This window comes from Montipora capricornis, chromosome 8 (genome assembly GCF_036669925.1).
Source record: "Montipora capricornis isolate CH-2021 chromosome 8, ASM3666992v2, whole genome shotgun sequence".
Classification (NCBI taxonomy): domain Eukaryota; kingdom Metazoa; phylum Cnidaria; class Anthozoa; order Scleractinia; family Acroporidae; genus Montipora; species Montipora capricornis.
In genome coordinates, this window is record NC_090890.1 from 1,009,887 (window position 1) to 1,020,715 (window position 10,829).

Sequence of the window (10,829 nt, forward strand, 5' to 3'; positions counted from 1 at the left end):
GGACTGCCTTAGTACTATAGTCACAGATCAAAACAAAATCAAATCTGCCCGATTATGAGGTGTTTCCTTCCGAAATAAAGAACAAAACATGGGGTAAATTATATTAGCCGCGCGAGCTTCTGTAATGTTGTCAATGGTGTTTACGACGAAATCGTCCACTACAGGATGTATCCAAAGTCTTTTCAAAACTGGTTCTGCAAGGAAAAATGTCAGCTGCAATGACAAGCACGCAGAGGCGGCTGATATTGCAGAGGAGAGTTTGTTGCACGGTCCAGTTGTTTATATTCCACCAAACGTGTATGATCTCATAGACGAAGAAATGATTTACAACTTAGCAAGCAAAACCAAGGGCTCAGCCGGGCCATCGGGAATGGACTCGGAGCTTTATAGAAGAATCTTGTGCTCTAAGAAATTCAAGACTACTTCAAGACTGAGGGTAAAAGCCTAAGAGAAGAGATAGCTGTGTTCACGAGAAATCTGCTTAAGAAATCGTACGATCCATCTTTACTCGAAGCCTTTACATCTTGCGGGCTCATCCCGCTCGACAAGAACCCTGGAATCAGACCAATCGGTGTTGGAGAGGCCCTGAGGCGAATAATGGGAAAAACGGTCAGCGGTTTGTTAAAGCAGGAAATAAAAGAAGCGGTAGGTCCCCTACAAGTTTATGCTGGTCATAATACAGGGGCGGAGGCTGCGGTACATGCAATGAGCCAAGTATTTGAAGAAGAAGGAACAGATGGGATTCTGTTGATCGATGCAAGTAACGCCTTTAACCAAATGAACGGGTCAGCGGCTTTGCACAATATCCAGATCACGTGCAAAGAAATAACGCTCTATGTAATAAACACCTATAGAAGCCCATCTAGACTGTTTATCTGCGGTGGAGGTGAAATACTCTCACAAGAAGGCACTACGCAGGGGGATCCCCTGGCAATGCCATGGTATTCAGTCAATACATCTGTAATGATTCAGAATCTGAGGGCGCACAGCCCGATGGTTAAACAGGTGTGGCTTGCAGACGGCTCTGCTGGAGGAGGGAGAATCGCGCAGTTGTGCGACTGGTACAAGCAATTGAGTAAAGAGAGAGAAAAGTTTGAATATCTCGTGAACGGGTCAAAGAGTTGGCGGATTGTTAAGTCTGAGGCACTTGCAGATGAAGCAAAGAAGGTGTTTGGAGGTGAAGTCAATATAACAACTGAAGGTCAGCGCCATCTAGGAGCAGTGATTGCGTCGCAAGAATACAAAGATCATTATTGTGAGGAGAAAGTTCGCATATGGTAAGAGGAAATCGAACGGGTCTCCAAAATTGCAAAGAGTCAGCCTCACACAGCGTACATTGCCTTCACAAAAGGGTACAAGTCAAAGTTCACCTACTTCATGTGCACCATAGAATAGTTTGAGGATTATGTCGATCCAATCCAGGAGGTGATTGACGACCTACTTCTTCCAATCAGAGCCTCTCCCTAATGAGGTGAGTCGACTTGTCAACTTAACAACGGCTCAAGGGGGTCTGGGAATGCCAGATTTGAGAGCTGATGCGCCACAACAGTTTGCTGCCTCGAAGTCAATAACTACTGCGCACGTAGATTCTATCACATCGCACAGTACATTTATGGCGCCAGGCGAAAGATCTACGGGGGAGCTTAAGAGACATCATCAGTCACTTAAGAGGGCGCGTGACAAAGAGAAAATGGAAAGCATTGACTCAACTCTCTCCTCAGATCTGCTGCGACTAGTTAATCAACCGAGAGACAAGGTCGCAAGTTCTTGGTTAAATGCCTCTCGCAGATCAGGGCTTAGCCCTAAAGAAGCAGGAGTTAAGAGACTCGCTACGCTTACGGCATAATTTGCCTCTAGTCGATCTACCAAGTCTATGTGTGTGTGGGGATAAGTTTACTGTAGGCCATGCCCTCTCATGTAAAAAATGGGGGCTTTGTAGCGCAGAAACATGATGGTGTCCGTGATTTATTAACGGCATTCATCAATAAGGTCTGCAACAATGTGGAAAATTGAACCACGCCTTCAACCCCTCGACAACGAGCGGCTACATTTGAGAAGTGCTGTCACAAGCTCTGAGGCAAGATCAGACATCAAGGCGGGAGGTTTCTGGTCAAGAGGAGTTACGACATTTTTTGATGTAAGAGTTCCGCACTTTATAATTAACTCCAAGTGTTAGCAGAACAAGACAACATCTGAAGTATTCAAAGAGCAAGAGGACGAGAAGAACCAGCAGCGTTTGTTAGATGTATAGATGGGTTCATTCGCACCTTTAGTGTTTGGAACTAATGGCGGAATGGGAAATTAGTGTCAGCGTTTCTTGAAGCATCTTGAAGATAAGATAGCTCAGAAGGACACCGAGCCGTATAACACCGTTATCGCATGGCTCAGGACACAATTCTGTTTCGAACTTCTAAGATCGGTACAGGCATGTGTGTGAGGTTCCCGAACACTCCTTAGACTGCAAAATAAACGTCGCCAATTCGGGCATCTTAAGTTTTTGTAGGGAAATTTTCAAGCTAAATGCTTTTGTATTATACATGATTTTAAATTTTTACGAAATTTCGTGTATTAATTTTATCAATAGTATTTTGTAAATAATCTTGAATTGTTATTATTATTATTATTATTATTATTATTATTATTTTCCATTTAGCTCTGAGCTATGGCCTTTCTCATGCTGACATTCATTCCAAGGGAGCGAGTCGTAACAAATAACCAAGCGTCCCCTGGGGACACTCTCCTGGTACTTAATCATCAAGCACCTCTCTCCCCTTAAAATTCTGGCCGTTCCCAATTCTTTGATTGTAGCTGACGTCATGGCAGCCATGTTGGTGGAAAGAACAATAGCGAAAATGTCTTTTGGGAATTTGACTCTATTATTAAATTATTTATTATGCAAACCTTGAGCTACATTTTTCGGTAAAGACTTGTTTCCATATCTCAAAGTGCCCTTGGACGAGAGGGGCATGGGGTGGCGGTAAGGGGTGAAGGGTGCAATAGCTGAAACAACCCAAACCTTTACACTAACCTTAGGCCTCAACAATTTGCTTTAGATAATGTTTAGGCCTAAGGTTAGCATTTTTGTATGGATTTGGGTTGTTTCGGTTTTGTTGTTCCAGGCCTCTCACGTCCAAGGGTACTTTGAGATATGGAAACAAGCCTTTGTCTTGGCACCAACATGGCCGTCTTATCACGTGGGTGCAATCAAAGAATAGCGTACTTTTCTGCGAACAGTCCAATTTTGTTATTATTATTATTATTATTATTATTATCATCATGATAATGATAATGATGATGATGATGATGATTATTATTATTATCATTATTATTGTTATTACTGTCACTTTTTTCACAGTCACAGCCAAGTTTGGCTGTTGTTTTTCAAGGGCAGTACATTCCGCTCCGTGTAGACAAACTCCGTGTGGACAAAAATTGTACTATAGCCTCATTAATGTAACCGTCGCAAATTTATGTCTGAACTCCCATGAAACGTTTTTGAATCAATTTATTTTGGGTACAGTGACGTTGCTCTCAAAGTTTCCATTTTTTCAATACTCAAAATGGAGGTCTTCATGTCATGGTTTGCTAGCTTAGACTTTCTATAGAGACGTATTATTCGCCCTCGGGCTTTTTTTTTTTATAGATGATAAAACATGTGCAACGCGTAGTTTTAAATGGCTTAAAATAATCATCCATTTTCAATAGCCGTTTTAACCAATCGTGATGGAAAAAAGACTATTCCTTCGTGAATGGTGGTCTAGCTCATTTCAGCTGAGAATCGAAGAAATGTAATTAAGTGATGTATAAGAATTTTATTCACGTTGGCCGGTAAGCGTAAACATGAAGCATTATATGCATGTTCATTTGCATTCCATTATTCATCTATTTACCTCGCGATTTCCCTGGGGCCACATTCTATTCCCTCCGCGGGCTTTTAGTTTTGTTGGGTGAATTACTAGGAATAACAACTTACTCACTCATCCGATTGATCCAAAAGGCTATTGAGTATTTTAAAAACAGCTGAGCATCTTTAAAAAATAAAAAAAATACGAGTAACTCTGTGGTGACAGCACTATTCATATATACGCTGTGCGTGCCTGTTTTTTTTTCTAACAGCATTTTCCAGTTAATAAAAATAGATTATTGCAAAGTATTGCTAAAATGTCTGTCTTTCTTCCCATGTTAATCCCATAATGCTTTTGGTGCTACATCGTGACGTCAATTGAAAAGAGTGCTATTGAAAACAGTTGCAACGCGCAGTATATAGATTTACCCAAGCAGAAAAGCGGAGCTCCCGGGCTGTTTTTTTCTTACTGGCTGTAAGATGGGTTACCATATTTTCTTAAACATGGTGTTCCGCGCGCGAATCGAGCTCTGCTAATATTTCTGCTGCACTAAGCAGGGGTACTCGATCAAGGACTAACTTAAGGAACTCCTTTGTTTCATCCGTTGCTTGGGAAGGAATGTGTTCCTCTAGATGGTCATCGCCCTGTCAAATATTAACAGTACAGAGAAGAATGTATTACTCAGTGGTAGATTTCTGAAACTAAAACATCCCTGATAGCTATTTTCATATTTTTTACATTTTATTTTCAAGGGGTCTACCGAAAAATGTGTTATTCTTATACCTGCCAGGGTTTAGTTCCAATCCACAGATAACTATATATCACTGTAAAGCTCTTTAATCATTGATTTTGAAAATTGACAGCTTTTGGATGCCTCTTTTGTGTCACGTGATAGGTTGCTGCTGAAAGGGGTAAAATACAACTCTGTGGTTGATATTATTTTGGAATACTTCGAGCTGTGTTATTATAAATTCATCAATGACTGTTAACACTTACGTTAAAAACGAAACCATCAAGAAGGGACGAACGTTCGCCGTTCAACATCTCAATGTGGAGGCAGCCAGTCTTCCAGACATCGGGGCAGCCTACATGTTCCTACGAAAAAAAGGCCAAGGTGCTTCTTATAAACAACATTTTATACATACGTGTATATTGAATTTCAATTTGGTATCCCACAAGTTGGCAAGCGCTAGCCCTTTGTCATTCGCTCCGACGAAGGGCTAACGCTCTTTTATCTTTTTACGGTTGAAATTTGACGCTTATCAACTAGTCAGACATTTAGTCTGTTTTAGACTCTTCTCGGCCACCGCGCATAAAGCCACTAAGGAAAAGCTATTATCTGGTAATACCTCCGCCGCCTGTATGTGCGCATTTGCTCACCTCAATCTTTCGTGCCAATCCGAAGTCCGCTAGCTTAACGTGCATGCGCGATTCGACGAGGAGCACATTGTCTCCTGCAGACAACAACAAAAAAAGATGTTACATAAGAGTATAGCTACATGTCGGCAAGCTTACGAGCAACAAGGACAACAATAACCCCAAATTTGCAAATTTCATTGTGAAAAACAGCAGATCTGCGTGCTTTGCTCGACCTTTTTCATTTTTGTACATTTCGCAGCCGTTTTCGTACTTTCCATGGCGACGACGTGAAATGACCTGTTTTGCACCTTTGTGGACAACGCATGCACCTAAAGGCACATTTTTAAAATTTTAGGTCTCCTGATCCCCAAACTGTCATGCCGTAAATGATTTGTAAGCTAATAATCCGCTTAAAGCCGTAAATGATTTGGAGCGAATGAATTACCTTTAATATCTCCATGCACGAGCCCTTTGCCATTTAGGAATGCTAAGCCTTTGAGTATATCACCCACAAAGACAAGACATGTTCCCTCAGCAATAATTGGCCATGTGCCAACGTGCAATTCCCTTCTCTGTCGTTGAATGAGTTTTTCTAGAGTCCCCCCTGAAAAGGAAATTTCGTTCAATTATACCAATGATGACGATGATGATGACAATGACAATTCCCATGGGAAGGGACTCTGCACCAACTGGAATTGAACCTTTTGAGGTGTTGGTTACATCGTTCGTTATCGTGTTGGCATTGCTTTACCTGTGTAGGAATGACTCGGGAATGTTCTCTCGTGTAGTCCTCGTGTCGTACTCAAGCAATTTGTGTCTTGTAATTAGTCCATGTAGTCCATTTAGCACGTTTGTATTTTTTGTAGTTTCTTTCTCCCTCCTCAGTCGGTTTACGTAAGCCCGCCGCACATAGTGAGGAAAGAGCTGAGCAAACTGCTTCGCAAGGCGGTTTACTCAGCTGTTTCCTCACGTGTGCAGGGAAATTTTGGTGAGAAATTGGCCAGGATAAAAACAAACATGTTTGATATTTTTGGCCTCGTGAGGCAAATTCCTCACTGTGTGCGGCCATCGGGAGAATCGAGCTGAGCTCTGTCAATCAAGCATCCAAGATGGCGTCGGAGGAAGACATTCCGACGCCACTGATGCCACGTGAGAATGCCATGTATTTTATTGGATGCTCAGCTTGATTCTCAAGATGGCTGCAAACAGTGAGGAAATTGCCTCGCGAGGCCAAAAATGTCAAATATGTTTGATTTTATCCTCACGGCCTCGCAAAGCGAATTTGTCACCACAATTTCCCCGCACACGTGAGGAAACGGCTAAGCAAACCGCCTCGCGAGGCAGTTTGCTCAGCTCTTTCCTCACTGTGTGCAGTGGGCTTTATGTTAAGTTGTTACGGAGCTGTCTTCTCCTAGCCAGGATTGTAGCCACGGATTGTTTACCTTGTCGGCAGCCTTTTGGCTATTTTCCACATTCCATCACAGTTAATTTATACGTAAGTAGTTGTTTCGTTTTTCGCCCTATATAATTTTCCCATATTCATGTTCTAAATCAATTTATGTAACTAATATCCGTTAATCTATTTTCAGAGGAATCGCTTCTCGCTTTTTGCTTATGTAAGGCGTATTCAAACGGCAAGGCATATTCTTTTTAAGGACTGTTAAACTTGTATTTTTTTTTCTCACCTATCATGAATTCCATACATATGTATGCGTATCTTCCTACAAGCTTTGCTCCGTAGAAGTCGACAATCTGTTTGACATTTTCCTGTTTCGCCAGATACAAGGCTAAAATTTCTTCCATGACATACCCGCACTAAAATGGAAGTGAGAAAGAAAAGAAAAAAAAATCATTAAGTAAAGTACGATCGTCCGGGTGAGTGTAAAATTAAGGATTAAACAAAGTAAGCCAAGACAAATTAAAGGAGGTTCAGGTAAGGCTACTTCCTCCCTCCCTCCTTCTTTCTGAATCCATTCTAATCACAGATATTACACTTTCCTTGAATGTGATTGGTTTAAAATACCACGTATTTCCTACTAATTGGCTTCCTATCATGTAATCGGACAATCACAATTTTAATTGTGTCGATCCTATGGTGATTATATTGAAGTTTGTGACTGGTTCATTTAAAATGCAGTTTTTTACGACAACTAAGTCTCGACAAGCGAAATTTTAAACAAAATCATAAAATCATAAAAAAATTACGCCTTTCACCATCTCTTTGTCCTTTCTAAGATCCCCGGAAAATGTAATATTTATGATTAATTGCTACAGGACATCGTGTCGTCCAATTCTGTCCGTAATCATACTCTTGATTAACAAATTGGACTGCCGCGGATTTTGTTAATCATTCGCATGATTACAGACCAAATTAGATTCCACTCGGTTTTATTACCATTACAAATCATCAGCGTGCTATAGCCTCTCACAACAACAACAGCACATAGAACTGATTTATAATAACACGTTACTACAAGTGTGTTTTTGTTAAATAATTAACCCTTGTTAATTTTCAAAACTCCTTACACCGTCGTTGTCTTTTGCAAGCTTCAAAACTTATAGTGCCCCTTTTTTTGGGTTTTTTTTTTAGGGGGGGGGGGGGGGGATAGATTTTCATATCTTTCAAGAAGTCATTTTCAGAAAACCTTTTTAAATTTATTGAGTCCTGAATTTTTTACGAGCGCTAAAAGTGAAGGCACTCGTGACAATTTTTTTACCTATCGTTTGCATTAGTCTCGGCCAAATGTGTCCATATATTGAGCCTGACGTAAGAAAAGGACATCGTGTAAGCTTGAGTTGTTGGAATGCCCTTTTCTTACGTCACAGCTAAGTGTCAAATATCGGACGCTTCTCATTGGCTCGTTCCTAATGAGCCTACATTGTCCAGCGGGGCTTGTCGCGCGCAAAAAATTAAAAATTTCGCTAACTTCAAGCGCTCGTAAAAAACATCAGGATTCAATATTCTTAAAACATTTTTCCGAAAATGCGTTCTTGAAAGATATGAAAATCTACCAAAAAAAGAAAAGTTGAAGGGTTAGGGGCACTTTAAGAAAATAAACACATAACTTGTTTCTTGACCGAGTCACAAGGGCATGGGTCGATCCCCGGTTTGACGTCACAAGCTACTTGGCATGCATGTTTACAACCTCCTTCCCAGGACGTCTCCCTTAGTTTTTGTGGTGGGGCGGGAGCCATAATACCAAGCAAATCAGTTTATTACGTCACATCAGGAATCTAGCCACGCACCCTTTTGACTCAGTCATAAAACACTCAGGGAGCATGCGTTTCTTTTTTTCGAATGAAAGGTTAGTTTCCAAACAAACTGTGGTGCCAAGTCAGTGAGAAAGTGAAACACTAAAATTTTGCAACAAATCGTCGCTCCGCACAATTCTATGACCTGAGCATTGGCAGCCAAAGACAAGTGTTTCTGCCTTGTTAGGCTTCAGCAGCAAGTCGTACCGCCGGACATTGAATGGATAAACACCCCGTTCCTGGTATCTTTTCCTTGCCCCTTGGGGACTCGGAAAAATACCATGCAATTCGCAAAGTATCCGCGCGTATTATATGTTAAACCATTCAATAACGTGTATTTTATTTTATTTTTTTTTTTAAGAGAAGATGTGAATGCAAGCAATCGTTGTCTTTTTTTTGGAATGAACTTATTTGCCCACGGTTAGAATATGCCAACTATCTTCGAACGCCCTTGACAGCCAATCTACGAGGTGGCAGCTCCTATATGACCGTCTAACGATCAGGCAACATTACTAGGTATTCTATTAAAGGTGACATAAACTATAACTATTAACTAACCAAAATTGTTTGATGACGCCTTGTAAAGTCAATACTAGCACTCCTTATTCTTTTCAAGCCGACTCACAGTAAACCTCTTCATTGAAACAGCATTTAAATTTGGTACACAAACGAATATTACCACCGTAACATTCTAAAGCTGAAGTTTAAGACATCATTTGGCCGGCTTACCATTTTAATGCAAAAGGTGATTGAACGGCACTTCGCAGTTGCTTTGTAGCAAACTCCAAATGATCCATTTCCCAATTTTTCCTCCACAGAATAGTGTTGATTTTCCTTAAACTGTCCACCCTGAATGTCGAATATTTCCTGCAAGTGCCCAAGAAAAACAGAATAAACCTTTTTCGCTAGTACATTTTGTTTACCCAATACAGATCATTCATTAAAAATAGTGCATGCAGACATATTCATGCTTGCATGCACTCTTTTTAATGAACAAAACAAAGGACCAAACCTCTTAAGTATTATCACATGATCCGTATTGGGTAAACAAAATGTACAATCGAAAAAGGTCTATTCGATAAAAAAAACATGTGAGATTATATATCTTCAGTAAGAATATACTAAACCAATGATTAAAACCTTCTTCGCGGGACGTTCTTTTGGCTCGTCAAGCAATCTTTGTTTGTGCAAGGAGATAAAGGAAGGCCTGCCAAGGTAGCAAACTTTTGCGATAGTGCTTTTAAGTTGCGGAATTGGCGCACGCGTGGTTACAGCAACCGCTTCCCACCCCACCACTGACCGACAAAGCCTCGGTCTGCTTAAAATTTTGAGTTGGCTTTTCTCGTTCTCTACTCTGTTTCGATGCAAGAACCGCACCCGCATTACAAGAGCTCAAAAAAAAAAAAAAAAGAAAAAAAAAAAAAAAAAGGAAAAGAAAAAAAAAACGTTTCAATTTGCTTTATTCTATCTTGAAGCTCATGCAGACAGCTTTCAAATTGTCAAGATAAGAAGAACAAGACACTGATATATACCAAATACAAAAAACAAGAAAAAGAGAAGCGACTACAGCCTCGATAGAACATCACCAGAAATCAAGACCAGGTAATGAGAATTTCAAAATGATTTGCCATTAAGACAATAACATTTGCTAAAGTTGCGTTGATAACTACGAGGATCATAACTTCACTTGATAAGACAATAAAGTTCATGCTCTCGGGAATCAATTAAATCAACAGGGCCCGGTTGTTCAAAAGTCGATTAACGCTAATCCCAGATTAAAAATTAACCAAGCCGGAGTTTATTTCTGCACTCCCAAATGCTGTCAACGCTGATATTTGGCAAAACTTTACATTAGAGGAATTCAATCTTGAAAAACGAAAATAAGCAAAAGGAAGTTTCACCAAAAAGTTGAAAACATGAACCAAAAGTTTGCGCTAATCCTGGATTAATTTAATCGGCTATCGAACAACCGGGCTCAGGGGTATGAAAATAATCCGAGATTCTTTTTCTAATAAAAAGGGTGACAAATTACTCCTTAATTTCGGCGCGAAATTTCAGCGTTAATTTCCCATGTGAAAATTAAAATGTTGCCATGGCAATTTTTCCTACAGTTCCAAAATGGCGTCCAGGTTTGAAAAAACCCCGCGTCTTATAAACGTAATTTGTCATCCATGATATTAACAGCTAATCAAAAGGCATACTCCTGAAATCAGGGAATAATTTCACACACGTTTTGTACAAAATTTCCCGAGCGTTTAGGTTCGTAACCATTTGATTACCCATACAAATTATTCAATTAAACAAGAAACCCCCGCAACCTGCGAGATACATTTTTTGACGTCATTATTTACAAGTCAAGGGAACAAATGCTCA

At 40.3% G+C, this 10,829-nt stretch overlaps 1 protein-coding gene across 2 annotated transcripts in view; it reads right to left on the reverse strand.

Annotated features, from left to right (window-relative positions):
• Positions 1 to 2,650: 2,650 nt before the first annotated feature.
• LOC138014611 (uncharacterized) overlaps positions 2,651 to 10,829 on the reverse strand; it is a 22,879-nt gene continuing 14,700 nt past the window's right edge. For both annotated transcript variants that reach the window (XM_068861739.1, XM_068861738.1), the window contains exons 2-7: positions 9,186 to 9,323; positions 6,890 to 7,019; positions 5,650 to 5,808; positions 5,226 to 5,299; positions 4,842 to 4,940; positions 2,651 to 4,489 (exon numbers count right to left, since the gene is read on the reverse strand). In XM_068861739.1, coding sequence (XP_068717840.1) covers positions 4,343 to 4,489; positions 4,842 to 4,940; positions 5,226 to 5,299; positions 5,650 to 5,808; positions 6,890 to 7,019; positions 9,186 to 9,188 — 612 coding nt within the window. In that variant the 5' untranslated portion in view covers positions 9,189 to 9,323 and the 3' untranslated portion in view covers positions 2,651 to 4,342. The remainder of the gene's footprint in view (positions 4,490 to 4,841; positions 4,941 to 5,225; positions 5,300 to 5,649; positions 5,809 to 6,889; positions 7,020 to 9,185; positions 9,324 to 10,829) is intronic.